Source organism: Mangifera indica, chromosome 11, assembly GCF_011075055.1.
Source record: "Mangifera indica cultivar Alphonso chromosome 11, CATAS_Mindica_2.1, whole genome shotgun sequence".
NCBI lineage: Eukaryota > Viridiplantae > Streptophyta > Magnoliopsida > Sapindales > Anacardiaceae > Mangifera > Mangifera indica.
In genome coordinates, this window is record NC_058147.1 from 15199839 (window position 1) to 15222522 (window position 22684).

At 32.9% G+C, this 22684-nt stretch overlaps 1 protein-coding gene across 1 annotated transcript; it reads right to left on the reverse strand.

The window, feature by feature from the left end:
- Window positions 1–18583: 18583 nt before the first annotated feature.
- LOC123229879 (histone acetyltransferase MCC1-like) lies at window positions 18584–22370 on the reverse strand. The gene is given in 7 exon segments (XM_044655883.1): window positions 18584–18908; window positions 18987–19120; window positions 21125–21353; window positions 21435–21534; window positions 21935–22079; window positions 22164–22310; window positions 22312–22370. Coding segments are annotated over 7 exon segments (825 nt in total). The 5' UTR covers window positions 22356–22370; the 3' UTR covers window positions 18584–18882.
- Window positions 22371–22684: the final 314 nt, after the last annotated feature.

Genomic DNA, 22684 nt, shown 5'->3' on the forward strand with positions numbered 1-22684 from the left:
CCAAAACGTGAGATGAAATTAGTAGCAAAAAACTGGCTTTACTGCTTATTTGGTAAATCAGTCCTTTTGGTTCATACAATATTTAATAGTCCAAATGATCTTTAATTCATATAATCTATATATCATTGGAAAGAGGATTCAAATAGATTTCCAAAAAGCTATAATAGCACTCATAATTCATTTGATAAGGCAGCCAAAACGTGAGATGAAGTCAGTGGCAAAAACCTGTCTTCATTGTTTATTTGGTAAGACAGTTTTTTTGTTCAAGCAATTTAATAGTCCAAACAGTCTCTAATTCATACAGGCTACATATCATTGAAAAGAGGATTCAAAGAGCTTTCCAACAAGCTATAATAGCACCCATAATTCATCAGATAAGACAGTCAAAACATGAGATGAAATCAGTGGCAAAACTATAACTATTATCCAACTCTCTGCCATTAACAAAATCACACACATAGACACCCCAAATGGCAAAACAACATTTCTCAACTTCAAAATCATCATTTATAACATAGATCCAAGGAACCAAAAGCCTAAAACATGCAACATATCAAGGATGATACCCCTTACCTTGTTTCAAGCCAATCTTTGCAAGTTGGCTCCTTCCTCCTTGTTTTGCTTTCTTTATCACCAAAATCACCTGAAATCAACACCAAAACATACTAACATATTCATATAACATGCATCCAATATATATATATATACATAGGTAAAGGGAAAAGGAAGAGATCTTTTGGTTACCAAGGCTCCCAAAGTGCTTCTTTTTTTTTTTCTTCCTTATTTATCCTCCAAAACCCTTCCAAATCACTCACTTTTCTTCAAAAACACAACAAAGAAAGGAAGAAACAGCCTCCTTCTGGAAGAGATAGGAAAATGATGGAAAAAGTGTAAAGGTTGCCTTTTTTGACTTTTCTCTCCATATATATAAATTTACATACTTTTGAATTTATTAATATATATATATATATCTTTGTTTTTCTTTGTAATTGGTTTGTATATAACACACACACATATACATTTCAACATATAAATTTAAAACTGGAAAGGTCTCAAAGTAGGATCAAAAGACACAAATGCCCCTGAAACATATCTGAGGGTATTACAACTTGCATGTTGTTTTGAATGGTAATGGATGTATCTGAGCCATGAGATGATGTGCATGATTTTTTTCACTTTGGTTGAATGAAAGGCTATGTACAATAATCAACTTGCATTAATGAGATTAGGTGCATTAGTTGAATGAAAGGTTATGTATAAGAATCAACTTACATTAATGAAATTAGGCGCATTAGATGAATGAAAGATTATGTACAAAAATCAACTTGCATTAATGAGATTAGGTGTATTAGTTGAATGAAAGATTGTGTACAAGAATGAAGTTGCATTAATGAGATTAAGTGCATTAGTTGAATGAAATATTGTAAATAAGTATCAACTTGCATTAATATGATTGAGTGTATAAGTCGATAAAGTGCACAAGGTCAACTAACACTTAATGTTGATTAAGTGTGAAAGTTGTCATGGTCTAGTGTTAGGTAAATATTACCTAAAATAAATATTATGAATATTTGAATAATATACATCATGCCATTTATACTTAAATGATTGAATCATTGCATATTGTTAATATGATGTTGATTAGATCATATATTATAAATTAATATTTAATAAATTATGAATGAGTTCATAATTTATATTAAATGTTAGTGTGAATGTTGGATAGATAGATGATTATGAGATGATCATGAAATTTGCCATTTTTCAAAGTTTAAATAATTGGATTATAGTATTCTTTTAATTAAGTGGTTTGTATTAAATAACCCCATCCCATTTATTTAGTTTTATTTTGTCATGCATGTACGCCTTAATTTTAAATGTAATCGGAGTGACTAGACAAGGACCTAAAGATGTCTAGATAGCAATCTGAATGAAGACATAGACCTAGGTGAATAGTTTTCCATTAGATTGTAATTTCAAAAACCCCATTAAATTTATCTTATTCTTGAATGATTATTTTTATCATAAAAAAGATTTCTATTATGTGAGGACATGATGAAAATGTCATTTCTAGAAAGTGTGATGGTTTAGATTTAACTAGCCAAGAGTGCCAAGATTTCTATTATGTGAGGTATCTGGAGTGAAGGACATGCTAAATGAATCGAGTCTTATCTAGGGATATAAATGGAAAAAGTTTCCTACTTATTAAATTTAATTAACAAAGATTTCTATTATGTGAGGTTAATTAAGTTTAATAAGAATTTAATTCCCCACTAAAAAATTTGATCTAATGGAATTTTGGGATCCTATTAAATGGAGTACGGGATTCGAATAAAATAGTAGTAGCTAATGAAATTATGCAATTAAAAAAAGTTTAAATTCACATATTCGATTCACTAATAAAACTATTTTCTCTTTGCAGTATTTTCATTTAATTGTGGTATATTTAAAAAATGCTTGGATAATAATATTTTAACTAGACCCAACTTCAAAGATTGGTTAAGAAATCTTTGAATAATACTAGACTTAAAAAAGATTGGTTACATCTTAGAAGCATCGTTTCCTATTGATATAGCATCACATGCCTCTGATATGGAATATAAGACGTTTGATGCTTGGGTCGAGGATAATAGTAAAGCTCGAGGTTACATGCTACCTTCAATGAATAGAGAGCTCTAAACCAAGCATGAAAATGTTTCAGGGGCTTATAATATCCTCATTGCTTTATAAGAGTTGTATAACCAGAACTTAAGAGTAGTCGAGTACGAGCTATACGCTTATCTCTTTAAGATGAGATTAAGGGAAGACATGCCCCAAGATGAACATGTCATAAAGTTGATTAATGCATTAGGGTAGTTGGACGTTTGGGGTGTGGTCCTACCAGATCGTGTCAAAGTGAATTTGATTTTATAGTCCTTCCCACTGAGTTATAAACCGTTTATAACCAACTATAATATGAATTTATAGAGGGAACATTCTTTGAGTTGCTCAATGAGCTCCAAGAGTTTTACAAGCAAGGGAAGAATGACTTTAAACATGTGGATGTCTATGCAACTTTTACTAGTAGGCTCGATAAGAGGCCTAAGAAGCAACAAAAAAAAGGTCCAAATGTTGGACCCAAGAAAAGGAATTTTAAGAAAAGTGCTACTAAGGCAGAAAAGGCAAAAGAAAAGGGAAAGTATTTCCATTGTCAAAAGGGTGGACATCAAAAGAGGAATTGTCCTTTATGCCTAGATAACCTTAAGAAGAACAAAACAGGTATAATCTATTGTCAAGTCATTGAATTCGCATTAAGTTTGGATTTAGATAATCATTTCTAGATCATAAATTTAGTAGTTATGTCTCATGTGTGTGTTTCTATGCAGATACTATAGAATAGTTTTGTTTTGTCATAAGGCAAGACAATTTTGAAGGTAGAAAACAGAGCAAAGGTTGTAGCCGAAGCCATGGGAACTTGCCAAGTTAGACTACTATCGGGGCATATTTTGAGTCTTTATAATGTTTTGTATTTTGTAAAAGCCACTAGAATCATCATTTTTGTTTTTGCATTATGTAAGTTTGGTTACAATGTTAAATTTAATGGAAATGAATGTTTGATATTTTGTGAAAATATTACAGTGGGCAAAACTATAAATACAAATGGTTTTTACGTATTGGAATTGAATGAATATCATATAAATTTTGTTATTAATAAAAGAATTCAAAGTGAAACAAACCCCAAGGTTCTATGACATTATAGATTAGGTCATATTAGAGAAAGATTATTGATTTAACTTGGAAAAAGTGGGCTTTTAAGTTCATTGGGTTTTGAATCCTATCCAACATGTGAATCATGCCTCCAAGGAAAAATGACCAAATCTCTCTTTAAGAATAAAGGGGAACATGCTAAAGAATTATTAGAGTTGATACACACAAATGTATATGGACCATTTAATAATATGGCCAAGGGAGGCTTTCATTACTTCATTACCTTCATTGATGATTTTTCTCGGTATGGGTATATGTATTTAATGAAATACAAATCAAAGTCCTTTGAAAAGTTCAGAGAATTCAAGAATGAAGTAGAGAAACAAACTAAAAAAAAGTATTAAAATTTTACAATTAGATTGTAAAAGAGAATACTTGAGTACAAAATTTCAGGAATTCTTGAAAGACAATGGAATAATTTCTCAAATGGCACCTTCATACAAACCTCAACATAATAGTGTATCTGAAAGGAGAAATCATACTTTATTAGATATAGTATGATCAATGGTAAACTTTACAAACTTGTTGATGTCATTGTAGGGATATGCCCTCCAAATCGCTATGCATATCTTAAATCAAGTACCATAAAAATCAGTCTAGAAAACACCATATAAGTTATGGTATTCCAAATGCCCAAATCTCAACTATATGAAACTTTGGGGATGTTTAACTTATGTTAAAAGTAATTAAAATAGATAAACTAGATGTTAGATTAGAGAAGGGTTAGTTTGTCAGATATCCTAAAAATAGTTTAGGATGTTACTTTTACTTTCTAACTTATCAAAGAATAACGGTCAGTAAGAATGTATACTTTCTCGAGCAAGAGTTCATAAAAAAAAGTGGTGTAGGAAGAAACATTAAGCTTAAGGAAGATTCCAAAGGTCTCAAACCGATATTTTTGAGATTGGATCATCCACTCAGTGAGCCTCAGTTTAGATACTATTATTCTAGCATGAAAATCTTCTAAGGTATCTAAGCCTTCAAAAAGATATAGATTTCTTCATGAGCAAGATTTTGAATCCTACTTAATAGGAGAAATTAATCATGATAATAATCCTAGAAACCATGAGGAAGCTACATTGGATACAAATTTAGGTAGATAGTTAGAAGCAATGAATTTTGAAATAGAATCAATGCATGCTAATCAAGTATGGACACTTGTCAATCCACTGGAAATAATTGTTCCTATTGGTTGTAAGTGAGTCTTTAAGAGAAAGATTGGCGAGGATAGAAATATGGAGACCTATAAAACTCAGCTAGTAGCAAAGGGTTATACTCATAAACAAGGGTTAGATTATGAGAAATATTTTTTACCCATAGCTATAGTTAAATCCATATGAATAATGCTAGCTATCGTAACACACTATGATTATGAAATTCAGTAGATAGATGTCAAGACTACATTCCACAATGGATTCATTGAGAAAAACATATATATGGAATAACCTATAGGTTTTGTATTCACTTCCAAAAGACATAAGGTGTGCAAGTTGCATCAATCTATTTATAGATTGAAGCAAGCTTCCAAAACCTAGAATATCTAATTCGATGAAACAATTAAATTGTTTGGTTTAGAAAAGAATTCGGATGAACCTTGTGTTTACAAATGGGTTAAGAATCATGCCATTACATTCCTTATATTGTATGTAGATAACATACTACTAATGGATAATTATCTTAGCATGATGAATGAGGTGAAAATCTGGTTGTCTAGAACTTTCTCGATGAAAGACTTAAGAGATGCAACCTATGTCCTTGAAATTCGTATCTATAGAGATAGAATGATAAGGATATTAGATTATCTCAAAAATTATACATAAAAAATTTGTTGAAAATGTTTAACATTGAAAACTCAAAAAGAGGACTTTTGCCTTTCATTTATGGTCTTCATCTTTCTTAAGATATTAGTCCAAAGATTGATAAAGAGAGACAACAAATATGTAATATGCCTTATGCTTTAGCTATAAGTGGACTCATGTACATAATGCTATATACAAGACCTAATATAGTATTTTTTGTGAGTGTTACGAGCAAATATTAGGCCAATCCAGGTGAGAAACATTAGTCAGTTGTGAAATCAATATTTAAATAATTAAAAAGAACTAAAGATCTTGTTTTGAGTTATGGGTGTTCAAAGTTAAACATTCATGGATACTTAGACTCTGATTTCCAGTCGGATGTTGACGATCGAAAGTCTATGTTAGGGTTCATTTTTATTTGTAATAGAGGTACATTTAATTGGAAGAGTTCCAAACAATCAATCACAGAATTTGAATTTATTATTGCTTCAAAAGTTGTAAAACAGGCTATATGGATATGCAAGTTCGTATCCAAACTTAGGGTAGTTTCAAACATAGCTTATCCAATAACCATGTTCTGTGATAATATTGGTGCTATTACATAGGCAAAGGAACCAATGGCACATCAAAAGTCCAAACATTTTCAGTGGAAGTATTACATTTTGAGAGAATTCATTGGAACTTGAGAGATAATAATATAGATGACACCATCAGCAAAAAATGTTGTTGACCCAATGACTAAGGCAATGACACTGAAACAGTTAGAGTATCATCTTGAGAAGATGGGTATGCGATATAATAGCGAATGACTCTAGTGCAAGTGAGATTTTTGTTAGTGTATGCCCTAGGAACCATTTGTGTTGTTGGTTTCGAGGGCATTTTAATCTTGTATGTATGTTTATGTGAATTATTAATAAAAGAAGTACTCTTTTTGTTCATACGCATAAGCTATTTCCTTTATTTGCGATGATATAAAGTATGTATGTGAATTGTCTAGATGACTCACTTAATATATAAACGTGAGTCGTCGAATTGTTCCCTACAAACGTGATATAACTTAGGCAATTATATCACATAGTAAGCATATCGAATACCTCTATTGAATGCCATGAGATAACATTAGTGTGTGTGACAATTATGGTAATGTTATTACGGTATTGGTATGGATTAACAATTAGAGAACCGTTTTTCTAATATGACCAAATAACCATAAGTAATATGGTCATTAAATCATAGTCAATGACTTATTGTAAGATTGTACTAATGTATAAAGTAATCTTTTGACCTAAGACATCGTGGTCAGATATGATACGAATATGTGTGATTCATGTGATACATATATACGGGGTTAACCACATCTAGTAAGACAAGCCATTATGGTCATGTGTTATTTATATATGGAGAACAATGAGGGTCAAGATGGGATTCGTTGACTCAGAAAGTATTGAGTTTAGAAGCAAACATTTATAAATATTGAAAATCGAATCTCTAGCCAGAGTATAATGCAAGTCATATGAAGGACATTCATTATGACATGTTTCGGATATTTAAATCAATGATTCATAAAGAATCAAAATTAGGACTTTGACAATCTATAAGTCCAAAATTGATCTAGACTAGACAACGGAATGATATTACCTATATGGAATGTGCGATTAGAGATATTATGTTCTATAGAGTAAATTTTTATCGTGGTTTGGGGGCTATGACACATTGTTTGATATTTACCATAGTTGTTGAGTTTTTGATACACTTTTTGATCATTTGAAAAAGGACTTTTGGGTATATCACGATGAACCTTAGGGGGGTCACACTAATAAGCCAAGCTTTCTAAAAAGAGGATTAATTATCCAAGGATGGCTAGCACCTTCTGAAGGATCATGAAATCATATAAAATGTTATATGGTGTAAAAATAACGTTTAAAAGTTAAGATGCTAGTGAGATAAAATTAAGGTGGCTAAGGTACATATTTGATATACATGCACAGTAAGACTTCAAATTATGAATTTGTTGGGCTAAATAAGAATTTTGAAATTGCAAAATGGGCCACTATCATATAAGTGCATTTTAATTCATTTTAAACTAACATAAGCATTTTTGCACTTTACTTTCTCTTACAAAACAAACTAAAAGCTCTCCACTCTCTCTAAGATTTGGCTTAGAAGGTGCACTCCTTTAGAGGTTATTCAAGTGAAGAGTTTAATCCATCATCCTATATCCTTATAAGAGGTAAAAGAGTAGGTAAAAGATTCATCCTTCTCTTATATACCTTAATCATGCTTTGATTCTTGTTCTGCCTACATGCATGACATTCTTTGCATCTTCTTCTTCACCTATAATTTTAACAATGTTCAACTGTGGCACAATAGATTGGGTATGTTAAGTCTACTTGATGGAAGAAAATTAGAAGTAACTGCAATCTTTAAACAATTTTATAAGGTTGTCATAAATGTCTTCCAATCATCTATACATATCATTCGAATAAACACTAGTAGAGAGTATTTTTTTCATGAACTGAATGAGTTTCTTCAAGAATATATGATACTTTATCAAAGTTCATGTGCATATATTCCTTAACAAAATGGGACTGCCAAAAGAAAAAACTATCAATTATTGGAAGTTGCCAAATCCATTTTGTTTGCTAGTCATGTTCCAAACTCGTTTTGGGGTGAAATAATTCTTACATCCACATTTCTTATTAATCGTGTTCTTTGAAATTACTAAGATTCCAAACTCTTCTTAGTGAACTGTTATCTGTTTTTCCCTCCTTTCGTGTTCATAACTCTCTCAAACCTCATGTGTTTGGGCTTGTGGTATTTGTTCATAATGTTCAACCCAACTGGGGTAAGTTAGATCCAAAAGCCTTTAAATGTGTCTTTCTTGGTTACTTTTCTACAAAAAAAGGCAACGAAGTGTTATATCCTCTCGCAAAACGTTTCTTGATCTCTTGTGATGTTACCTTTATAGAAGATCAAACTTTCTACTCTCAGGTTTCTCTCCAAGGTGAGAATGATACTCAGGGAGACAAACTGTAACACCTACAGGTATGACTAAGGTTATTTTAATCTTTTAATCTTCCTTGTGTCCATTTGCACTATTTTGACTATGTATGTGTGGAAATCACGATGCACGATATATAAGTGGGCCATACACCTGTGTTGTTATGACAAAGACAAAATGGTCTTTTTTTATGTGATTCATGAAATTTGGCTATTTGAGAGACATGCATGCCTATGTATAGTGATATGTATGCCCGTGTACAGTTAATGCATTTGAATTTTGGATAATGAATAGTTTTGTGGCGATTTTAGAAATTTTCATTATTATGTGATGATATACATGACCATGTATGAATAGTACACATTTATGTATTACTAATTGTAGCAAAAAAAAAAAAACTAAATCCAGACACGTCTTAGCTCACATTTCATCATAATTCTAGAAAATTGAAAGAGCCAGGGAAGGGTTTAGCTAAAGAGGGAAGCCAATTGGAGTTCATAAAGAAGAAACTCTTGCCACATGAAAACTATTGGCATCGTTGGAAGGAAGGTAAGTAATATAGTTCTCATATTCTAGTTTGTTTGATCTTGACATTTTAGAGTGTTGAATTAATTTGTATACATACATACATATATATATATATGAATGAGTGCAAGGAATAATAGTTAGTGGTTATGGGGTGTTTAGAATGAGTTATACCTACTAGTTAGTGTATAAATTTATTGAAATTCGAAAAAGACTAGATTGAATGGATATATACATGTGTTATTGTATAAATTGACATACATATGACCGTGATGTAGATACTATGTCATTGCCTTTTGGTATGGTATGAAGCTAGGATGCATATTAGTATTTTGAGTGCATAAATGACAAGATTTTGGAGTAATGGTAGTGTTTGAAAGATTGAATACATGAGTGATTGTAACCTAGAGTTTTGAGAAAATCAACAATACATGCTCATATGTCACTCGACATATGAACTTGTGGAATTAGGGAAAATGTTCCCCCTGTGTGATGTATGTGTGGGCATGTCTTAAGAGAAATAACACCCACATGTGTAGAGGACACACCCCCTATATATTTTTGGGAAAAAAGGAATTTAAGGATTAATAAAATAGGAGTAATTGCATATGATTATTGTAATGGTTATTTTACCTTTAAAGAGAATAATTGTGAGCAAAAATGAAGGTTATTGGTAATGAAAAACATTATGGGGGTGCTTGACTATATGGACTACGGTACGGACCCTAATTGAAGCAATTTCGAGTAAAAAATACCAATGATGCACCATGAGATTCTTACCACCATGTTGTGTGTGATGTGTGTTCTACCGAGCTTAGTTGCAATGTGGATTAGTCACTGTGCTAAGTGCAAAGTGACTTGTCTTCAAGTTGTGTGTAATATGATTTAATGTGCAATATGATTGTATGACTGAGTTGTGTGTGGTGTGACGATTGGGTTAGTTTATGTGACCTCAACCCTAAACCTGATCGACAAGTGTATTGGTATATCATATAGTTGACATTGAAAATGTCATGTGTTTTCGCCAGACATTGTAGATGTCATCTACATCATCAAATATGAGTTATCGAGGATGACCTTGATTATGAAATTTAGGCACAGGGTATCGGGTTAATCATATGGTCATATGAGATGTTTGGAGAAGCATTCGGAATACCATAACATTAATAATTATGAGTCACTTAGGAAATGTTTTTATAAGACCATGCTAAGTGTTTCTCGACTTACTGAGTGTGTTTCAATCACTATGTTCCCTTGTGATTTTGTAAGTAGATTTGTGGAGTAGTGAGACAACATCAGAGGTAGCGGTTTAATTTGAAACGTTGCATAATAGTAAGACATTTCAGTCCTTTTTGTTATTGGATATTCATTTATGTATTGGGATTTGTTTATGCACATTTAATTGATAACTTGATACATTGAACTTGTCCATTTTAATTCATTAAGTATTAATGACACTTTTGGGATTGTGGTGATATATGATAGATGCCATGCATCTATTTATTTATACACTGTTGATACAGTTTTGAAAAAGTCTTGAATAACATATCTTTTCGGATACATATTTCGAGTAGGGGTATGTACCTAGAGAAGGGTGTTAAAATTTTGATATCAAAGCATGGTTTAGGAACCGAAAAATGTTGAGTGTTTATGTATGCATAATTGTTTAAGTAACCCCTCATGCAACACTGACTATTCTCGTGCACTAAGTGTTGTAAGTATTATATAACTTGCATTTGAGTTGTGTTATGTATATAGGTGAACTTGTGTAGGATTTTAGGATGAGAAGACTTATGGGCAATAAATATGAGGTCTCTACTTTAGAGGGTAGTTGAGGAGAGGCATAGGGGTAGGCCTTTGGTGCAGCTACAGTGCCATAAATGGATACTTAAGTGATTAGATAGGTTGTTCAACAAATTCTTTAGGAAAATCATTAGATATCAAACAGTCTGGCATATCTGGTAGAGGTCCCTCATGTTGCTAAATAGTTACTAGTCATAGATATACTACCTCAATATGATTGAGTAGGTGAAGTTTAGAGGACCAGATCTGTTGGGGGTATTAGTAGACAACTACTCTTTTATTTGGTTTAACAGGAAGACATTAGCCCCTAGAGTTTCTTAGTGGTATATGGACAGGGTTAGTTTCAATCTGGTACAAGAAGCTATAAAACTTTTTTAGATGACAAATTATGAAAAGATCCGATATGCCATTTATTTGATGAGAGTTGATACAAAGATTTAGTGGTAGGCACTACAAGACAATTATTAGATAGACACTATAACTTGGGCTAAGTTCAGAGGGGTCTTCGAGAAAGAATTTATGGCACTTGACATTTTGTATGTGCAGGCATAAGAGTACCTCAATTTGAGGCAAAAGCACAAGACTATGAGAAAGTTCTCCATCAGACTTAATACACTGGCTCGATATGCTCCAAGTATGCCTAACACTAATAAGGGAAAGATAGAGATCTTTACCAATGGGATGAGGTCAAAGATAACAAAGGATGTGTTAATAGGAGATAACCCACCTTGATCTTATATAGGGGCATTAGGTAGAGCCTAGAGGTTAGAGACCATGAGATTAAGGATGGCATGAGAGAGAAACTTATTAGAGTAGCCTAGATCTGTAGCCCCAACCTTGAGATATGAGTAAAGAACTTTGAGATATGAGCTGACAGTTATAGGTGGTAATTGTGGGGGTGACAGTTTGGATCTTAGAGGCAAGAGAAACTTTCAGTTTAGAAAGTTTATGAAAAATTAGAAGAGCAAGATGCTAAGGCAAGATAAGGGACCATAATGAAATAACCAATTGAGGTATGATGATCCTTCCACTTGCTATAGGTATAAGTGTAAGCATACAGGTGATTGCACAGGACAAAGATTATGCTATTGATGTAAATAGTTGGGTCATTTTACCGTGAGGTTATAACTACAATATCAGTCTCTATCAAGTAAACTGTTAAGGGAGGTCAGGTTAGGGTTTTTATAGTCATTCAAGCACAAGTTGGGGCTAGCCCATCTATTGTGACGAGTCAGTTACTTTTTCACTCTTATTATTTATATATGTTGATTGATTCTGGTGCTACTCATAATTTTATTGCACGTGGTATCTCTTAGAGGCTAGGATTAGAGCTTATACTCGTTGATAATTTATGCATTGAAATGGCTGATTCAGACAAAATTCTTAGTCATCAGATGCTAGGTGAGATAATGACCTTGAGAGGCAGAGACATGACCAATATGATTTGTCTTAATGGATATGGTTAACCCCATATTTATACATCATATGAATCACGTGCATCCATATTGGATTTGCCTATGATGTCTCAGGTTAAAAGATTACTTCGTACACTAGTATGATCTTACGATAAGTCATTGATTATGATATAATGACCATGTGACTTATCGTTATCAATCATGTTCAAAAAACGGTTCTCTAACTGTTAATCTATACTAATATCTTATGACATGAGCATTATCGTCACCTACACTAATGTCATCTCATGACATTCAACAAAAGTATTTGATATGTATACTATATGATATAATAGCCTAAGTTATGTCACATCTATAGGGAACAATTTGATGACTCAATTTGTGTATTAAGTGACTTATCTAGATAGTTCACATACATACTTTATATCATCGCAAATAAAAAAAACAATTTATGCATATGAACCAAAAGACTACTTTTATTAATAAGTTATAATAAGTGTACATATAAGAAAAAATGCCCTCGAAATTGATAACATAAATGGTTCCTAGGGCATACACTAACAATAGCGTAATTGTATATTGATTTCAATGATTTCTAATATGTTTGATAAGGTATTGTATGTCTGAAATCTGGTTGAATGCGTAAGCTGAATCCTGGAATTCTGACGACACATGCCTATGCGTTATATGACACACAATTGTATAGATTTGGGAAAAACTCTCCCGGTGTGTGACATGTACATAGGTGTGTGTTAGGAGAGAGAACACTTCTGTGTATTTTTGGATATGGGAATATTGCATATACTAATAAAAATAACTATTTTATCGTTGAAAGGGAATAATTATGAGTAAAATAGACAAAAGCCCTATTGAAGGCTATTCATAATGAAAAGCATTATGGGGCACCCGACTATATGGACGATGACATGAACCTCAATCAGAATAGTTCCGAGTCAAAAATACCAATGATGCATTATTATATTCTTATCACCAAGCTATTGTAACACCTATAGGTATGCTCAAGGTTATTTTTATCTTTTTGTTTGAGTTAAGTAATTATGTGTGAGAATTCATTGTGTATGAAACTTGGGATGCACATTCATATAGGGAGGCTACATACCCATATGTGTTGTGGCAAAGGGTAAAATGGTCTTTGTTATGTGATGTGTGTCATTTGACCAAGTATGAACACGACACATGTTTGTGCATGGGTATGCATACCTGCGTCATGTCAGCAAATTTGAATATTGGATGGAGATACGATTTGCAAGGATTTCAAAACGTGGCTTATGTAGTAGCATAATGTTTGTGTGCCTTAAGTACATGTCTGTGTACAGTCATCTAGAAAGAAACTAAAAAACGATTGTACATGCATTTGACTAACTTTTTACTGTAAATTTTATAGAGAAAAGGTGAGGTTTGAATGCTTTGGAAGCCTTGGACATAAATGAGACCTTAGAAGTTCTATCAAAAGCCATATGAAAATTATTTGCACCAACAGAGGAAAGGTAAGTATGAGGTGACCCTTTTCTTTTATGTAATTAGCTACCTGTTTGAAATCGAGATGTGATTTACGTGGATGAATATGTCTAAGATGTTATAATATGATTATGATGTTGAGGATTAAATATTATCACCTGATTGATTGCTATGGAATGTGTTTTAATTAATTGAGATTATGTGATGCTAATTAAATGATAAATATAGATGTATATTGGTTTGATTACATATGTACTGCTATAATTGAATGATGAGAAGAATGAAAACAAGTGGTGAATTAGTCTTATGATATGGTGTATGTGGAAGTGCGGGTAATTGAGTTGTTGTTTTCCTTTTTGTAAATATGTAGTCTTGAGGTGTTAATCTTTTGGTAGTTGAGTGCTGATATGATGTGTGGTTTGTTGGTAGAGTGGCATGGCAAGGAAAGGTTGGATTTGGTTGTCATGATCATGTATTGAGTGATATGTTTTTAGGCTAGATAGTAATAAGTTAATCTATGATTTTAGGTGTTTTAATGCATGTATGACAATCTAGAGGCATGTTCAGTGTGGTTCGCAATGCTTTATGAAAATCTGGAATTGTTTTGTGATGATTTGAGGATTAGAGTTTCATGAGAGGTTGTTACCGAATTGTGGAAATTTTGTGATACATGCCCACGTATATTTAGAGGGAAATTCTCCCCATGTAGATTAACGCCACAAGAGTGTGGATTTAGGAAAATGTACATACTCGTGTGGTATAGGACACACGATTGTGTATCTTGCCCTAAAGATACACATTTGTGTGCTTAGGGTTCAAGCTATGTGAATTAAGAAGTGCATGCCTATGTGTGAAACATACACACCCATGTACGTTTGGGAAAATTAAAATTAAAGAGGTAAATAATTAGTAAAAAGTATATAAAATCTCGAAGCATGATCCTAGAAATAACCATTTTACCCTTATAAGGGAGGATTTCAATAAAAGAATATACAAAGCCCTAATGAAGGCTAATATGGGTGTGCTCGACTATGTGGACAATTTGGACCTTGACCAGAGTGGTTTCGAGTCGAAACCAAAAAATGATGTGATACATATTTAGAACCACTGAGTTGTATACAATGTGGTAGTGAAAGCATCAAGACAGTTTTGTGTGACACTAATACCATTAGATGATTTAGCACCAACGATGGGCGTTAAAGCATCTAAGATGCATGTACGATAATAAGAGGGGCCTAGGGTCTCATTACCTTACGATATGGTATCCATAGCCCTAAGCTAGTTGACACATGTAATAGGTGCACTTTATGATTGACATATAGGATGTCTTATGCTTTCATAGAGCGTTTGGGACACTAATACACATTGTATAGTATTAGTCATTTGGAATAACACCACTATTATGGATTAGACATTAGGCATTATGATATTTTGGATGGGCATCAAGGATGCTAGATAAACCTCCATGTTGACACGAGAATAATAAATACATAACACATGATATGAAATGGTTATTCGAATATACATGCTAAAATAGTGTTGGATGGTTTACTTATTGAGGTGTTTCACTCACATGTTTTGTTTGTGTGGTTTTGCAAGTAGAGCCATGGATACGCGTTATTTAATTAAGTCTGGACATGACATAAGCCCGTGTATTATCAGCAAATTTGAATATTGGATAGAGACGTGTTTTGCAGGGATTTTGGAACATGGCTTTGTTGTGTAACAGCACACACGCCCATATGCCTTAAGTATACACTCGTGCATGGCTATCTAGAAAAAAAAAATAAAAAACGGTTGTAAATGCATTTGACTTACTTTTTACCCTAAATTTTACAAAGAATAGAGAGAGAAAATATGAGGTTTGAGTCCCTTGGAAGCCTTATACATAAATGAGGCTTTAGGAGTTCCATCAAAGGCCACATGAAGATTATTTGGACTAATGGAGGAAAGGAAAGTAGATAGTGACCCTTTTCTTTTATGTGATTGGCTGCCATGTTTGAAATCAAGATGTGATGTACGTGGATGAATATGTCTAAGATGTTATGATATGATTATGTGTTGAAGATTAAATATTATCACTTGATTGATTGATGAGGAATATGTTTTAATTAATCGAGATTATGTGATGCTAATGATATGATAAATATAGATGTATTTTGGTTTGATTACATGTGTACTACTGTAATTGAATGATAAGAAGAATGAAAATTAATGGTGAATTAGTCTTGTGATATGGTCTATGTGGAAGTGCGGGTAATTAAGTTGTTGTTTTCCTTTTTGTAATTATGTAGTCGTAAGGTGTTAATCATTTAGTAGTTGAGTGTTAATATGATGTGTGGTTTGTTGGTAGAATGGTATGGTAGGAAAGGGTTGGATTCGGTTGTTATGATCATGTATTGAGTGATAAGTTTTTGGGCTAGATAGTAATAAGTTAATTTATGATTTTAGGTGCTTTGATGCATGTGTGGCAATGTCGAGGCATGTTCAATGTAGTTTGTAATGCTTTACGAAAATCTGGAATTGTTTAGTGATGATTTGAGGATTGGAGTTTGGTAAGAAGTTGCTAAATTTTGGAAATTCTACAATACGTGCCCATGTGTCTCTTGATACATGTTCGTGTATATTTGGGAAAAAATTCTCCTCGCGTAGATTAACATCATGGAAGTGTGGATTTGGGAACAAGTACACGCTCGTGTGGTCGTGTGTCTTACCCTAAAGATACACACCCGTGTGCCTAGGTTTCAAGTCATGTGAATTAAGAAATGCACACCCATATGTGAAGCATACACATCTATGTATGTTTGGGAAAATTGAGATTAAAGGAGGTAAAGAATTAGTAAAAAGTGTATAAAATCTCGAAGCATATGAGCTTAGAAATGACCATTCTACCCTATAAGGAAGATTTCAATGAAAGAAGATACAAGATCCTAATGACGACTAACATGGGTGTGCCCCACTATGTGGACAAAGACATGAACTCCTACTAGAGTAGTTCCGAGTTGAAACTGGAAAAATGATGTGATACACATTTAGAACCACCTAACTGTGTGTAGTAATGAAAGCATCAGGGCAAGTTTATGTGACATTGATAACTTTAAATGATTTAGCACCAACGACAAGCGTCGATGCATCTGAAATGCACGTGCGACAGTAGGAAGGGCCTGGTGTCTCACAACCTTACAATATGGTATCCATAGTTCCAAGTCGATCGACATATGCAATAGGTGCACTTTATGATTGACATTGGGGATATCTTATGCTTTCATTGAGCATTCGAGACACCAATACACATCATATAGTATTAGTCATTTGGGATGATACCACTGTTATGGATTAGGCACTGGGCGTTATGATATTTTGGATGAGCATTAGGGATGATAGATAAACATTTGTGCTTACGCGAGAATAATAAATACAAAACACATTATATGATATAGTTATTCGGATATACATCCTAAGATAGTATGAGATTGTTTACTTACTGAGCGTGTTTCACTCGTGTTCTATTTATGTGGTTTTACAGATAAAGTCATGGAACAACGAGGTGGCAATGAAGGAGCCAATGGGTTAGCTCGTGGATGTGCATGAAGTCAAGGGCATGGTCATCATTTTACCATGATGTATCTTGGGTTCATTATCTCTATTATGCACATTTTTATGAATAGACTTTTATGCACATTGCATTGTATTGGTTTACCACAAATATGCATTTTATAAATATTTCTCAAACTTTGTTATTTTTATTGTTTAAATAATAAATGCACTTTTAAAAGTGTGTTTTATTTAATGAGACTCATTTAATAATTGTTTTCCACATATACGAGTTTTATTAAGACATGTCTCTTCAGGTGTGTATTCTGTGTAAGAGTATGTGCTTGAAAAGGGCTGTTATAATTATGTGCAGTATATATTCCACCAAACTTAGTACAATGTGGATTAGTCATTGAGCTAAGTGCGATATGACTTGTTATCGAGCTGTGTGGTGTGATGCATCACCGAGTTATATGCACTGTTATATAGCCATCAAGATATGTGTAGAGTGACAATGAAAACAATAAGATTCATTTGTGTGATTGTTTGTGTGACCCCAACCTTAAGCTTGACCAACCCTTGTACCAAGTCCATTAGATAGTTGACATCAAGGATGCCACGAGCTTTCACCAAATGTCGGAAACATCATTTTACATTGTTTGACACAAGTCATTGAAGATGAGAATTATATTGGGAAGAGGCACAGAGTGCCAAATAAGTCGAATGGGCATCGAGGATACCAAAAATACATTCGAAATACCACAACATTGACAGAGTTAGAACACCTGAGAGATAATTAATTATAAAAATGTTATGTACTTACCTACTTACTGAATGTTTTTCATTAACTATGCTCCCTTGTGATTTTACAGGTTAATTCATATAGCAACGAAACGACTACAAAGACAAGGGTTCAATCCAATATATGCTACATGATGCATTTTCATCATTATTGCTATATGTGAATTTTTATTTTTGTATTAGAGCTTAGTCATGCATACTTATGTTCAAATTTTGATTAAGCTACACTTTTGGGGATCGTGGCTATTCATAGTGATTGTGGTTATTATTGACTGTTATTTCATTAAATCAATATTACCAATGATTTAAAAGCTTGGAGTAACATGCTTCCACAGATATATATTTCGGATAGGGATATATAACTGAAGAGGGATGTTACATAAATTATCACATATCTATATACAAGATAAGATGCCCAAAACCAATAATATGAATGGTTCCTAAAACACACACTACCGATGGATTATCATAATTCTAAATTAAAGGAACATGGAATGATCAGATATACTATTGAACATTCATTTTGTACAACTTATTAAAATATTGAGTTATCAACCACAGACTGCTAAATAGAAATTGCTACATAAATAAATTTACAAAGTACCTTTTACAAATATTAATTTTTCATACATTTTGCTTTCAAGACAAGGAAGATCTCAGAACATAACCTCTAGTTTCTCTATAGATTATGCAATGAATGTTCTTACTGTGTTACTGGCTCGGTACTTGGATGGAAATACATGACTTCGATCCGAAAGTTGTAGCAAGCATGATACTGTCACCGAAGCGGTAACACAACACATCCTGCAATTCAACGGAAATAAAAATAAATATGTTAAACACATTCAAACCCACTACACTTGGTTGTGAGATTTTTCCTGCCCTGTGTTGTTAGAAGGCGACGGGTTTCTTTACATTTGAGCCATCTTGGTACCTTCTCTTCCTTTTTTCTTAGCCTGGCACCCAATGAACTAAGACCTCTTCTCATGTAACTCACCACAACTGCCAGAAGCTCCCTGCAGAATACACAAGACATAAGCAACTAATTGAAAACCCTTACAATGGGATCTCTTTAAAATCAATAGGTTTTTAAGTAGAACAAGAATGGCAAATGTCTGCTACCACCAACAGCCAAATTCAGTTGTAGAGAGCTGGGCTGCAAATCATATCCTCCAAGCCAAAGCCCCCTTACCAGGATGTGCATGACACACCCCCAATGAAAGAAGAACTGATATTCTAGTTTTTTTCCATATCAAAGATATCAGAAAAAGACAAGAATAGACCTTCTTTCTCATGTTAATTATAATTGGTCCCCTTATCAACTCCTGTCAAGACAAGACTTAAGAGGCACCATCTACCATATCACAGTGCTGGGTGAAAACCAATCAAATGATCAGAATGATTAGCCTAAGATTCTACAACAATCAAAATATCTAAAACACATACACCCCAACTTAAAAATAGAGACTAAACTTTGTGAAAATAAGAAGAGATAATAGCTCTTTTACTTTCAAGTTATGGAGATAGTGCAGAAATTTAATGAATCTCTTAAGACTTGGAAACACTAAGAGGGTGTTTGGTTTGGGTAATGTTTGATTACTAAAATAGAAAGATTACCTTAAAGATAGATTACTTAGAAGATTACTGAGTATAAATGATTACTATGTTTGATAAAATTTGATAGGTATAAATAATTATTGTATTTGGTTAAAGGTAATAAAAGATTACTAGTAAAATATTTTACTTAAATGCCCTTGAATATAATTATTTTTAAATATTTTTTATATTATTTGTCATATTAATTAAAAATAAATTTATTTTTATCTCAAAAAATTAATAAATAATAATTTTTCTATAATAAATTCAAGATTACTCCAATAATCTTTAAATACCTAAGGTGAAGGTGGTAATCAGATTACCACCTATATTACCTGTCACGTCAACATTGGTAATAGATGATTACTGTAAATATTTTATTACTGACAAACCAAACAAGGGAATAAAAGATAGATTACCAAGGTAATCTTAAAAACCTTTAACCAAACGCACCCTAAGGGGCAAATGAAAGTCCTAAGACAATATATTAAAGGTAAAATTTACTTTTTCAGATATCATATAGTCGTTATGGCATTGAGATTCCAAATACAACATGTTAATTAATATTATAATTTACATGAGAAAATAAGATCTATTCTTGACAAATTCGACTGGATCTAAAAATGTCCAAACTTAATCATTCAATTTTTATTCAAATTCTAAATTGAAGAATCTTTTATAAGGCAAATATGTTCTTTGTTTTCTTTTCTTTTTTCTTTGAAAAATACTCAACACTATGGGGGTTTATGGACAATTATACAATCTAACTTTTATCCTAAATTATCTACCTACCACATAAATACAAGCTACTATAACGACTATACAAATTTCCTTCAATAAACGAAACACCTAACAATAAGATTAGGGGACAATTTCTCTCCTAATTACGAGATAATGGCAACTTCCAAAATATCTTTTCATTCCATAAAACAAAAATTCAACTAAATATTGAGATATGTTGAATATTCTAAATTTAAATTCTGAGATTTGCTAAAAATTCAACATAAATTAATCAAGAAATGCATGCTTTGAAGTTTTCTAGTGACCGGTACTAGAACCATTAAACCAGGTAAGTCAAGTGTTTGATTTTAAAATATCAGCTAAAGAGACTTGAATCTATGCCCTCTTAAACATGGAACCTCTTCTTTTACCACTCAAGCTACCCCTTGAGATCTTGAACCAGGTATGCATATGTTGTTCCTTTATATCATTTACCTCTTTTTTAATTAGGAACTTTTATCTCATAAAGGATAGACAATATTAACAAAGCCAATAAACAGCCAAAAATCCACTCTAAACAAACCCAACCCTTTGCCAACAATAGCAGGTTGATAAATTTGCGCTCAAATGTTGAGAAATATGCAGTCCTAAAAAGTAAAATATATAACTTAATAGATAAAAAATAAAGTATGTTTTGTACTTACAGTGGTGAGCAGGGAGAACGACCGCCATTTACATAGTAAACGAACAAGTATGAATCATAATGCTGACCGTTGATCAAATAAAAACCATGCAACCTTCGCACACACTTGAATGACATTTTCTTGTACAAATGGATGGCAGGATTGTTATAAGATATCACATGCAAGTAAACTGCACGACATGTTGGGATACTTGAAGCATATTTCATGACCTCATGAATAAGGGAAGAAGCTGCAATTATGACATCAACCAAATAATTAGTTATGGGATGACAACAGTTTCAAGAAACATATCATGTTAAAAAAGCTCTACCTATTCCAAGATTTCTGTAAGATTCCACTACTCCCAGTGTCAGAATGTAGACTAGGGTTTGATCTGATTTGGATGAGTCATAACTGAGCAAGTCTGCAATCTGCAAAGGAATGTTGATTTCAATGAATCCCAACAATTCAAGAAACATGATTATCAGTAGATAATGCTTCTAAGTAATTAAGAAAATGAAATATTCAAATGACTCACATACTGTTAGTTGGCACTTATTATAATACAAAATGGTCAAGCATAAAGATATAAATCAGTTTAATCAACCATAAAGGTTTCAATACTAATATTGTCCTTAGAATGTCAATAAAGGATTTGGAATAAGATTTTCCTAAATTATTAGAAATATTTCGATAAAACCACTTAGGACTAGGTGCATCCCATAGTGCTACATCATGGGTATATGACTAGCATCCAGTACTGAGATAAAGAGCCCAGAAATTGGTAAAAGTAATAAAAGCAAGTCATCCTTACACACAAAGAGGACCCACCTCACTTTCTTTAGCCATAACAATTCGTGCAGTAACAAATCCAATAAGTTCATCACTCTGGCCATTAGGTCGGCTACAATCAACAGCTCCCCAAGACACAATATCACGTGAATTCACAACATTCTGAAAAAACTCGGACTCATACCTGAAGAGATGAAAGCTTAATCTTGAAAAGGCAGCTTATACACCTTTAAGAACTGACAAGAAAGCAACAGAGAAGGTTATTTACCTAATAGGAAACGATTCAGCATGGAGTTTCTCTAAAATCAATAAATCTGAGGGCCTTATGGGCCTATAGCATATTGTTGGATGGCAGGCAACTTCTGGATTTACCATTGATAATGTTGTTCTTAATCCCCAACAAAGGAAATATGTGTTTGGAGAAATTAGACATTAACTTCTCCTTCCATTTATGCCACATCAGCCACAGCCATGCACTAGTTGGTAGGAACTGTACAAGGAATTTTACTTACATTAGATCATTATAATTATAGCAATAGCAATATGCATACACAAAGAATAGATAGTATTTAAAAAAATAAAAGGTGGTTGTGCTCAGAAACATTAAATTTAAAAGAGAAGGTGAGCAATGATTCAACAAAGCTTCAAAAAGTTGAAAGATCAGATAGCATTGCTCCTCTTCTTCCATTTGCACAAACTGGGCAACTTTCCCATTAGTTTCATGTATACAATACGTTGTCTTCAAACAATAAATACAACATTTGTTATTCAATAGCCCATTAAATCTTG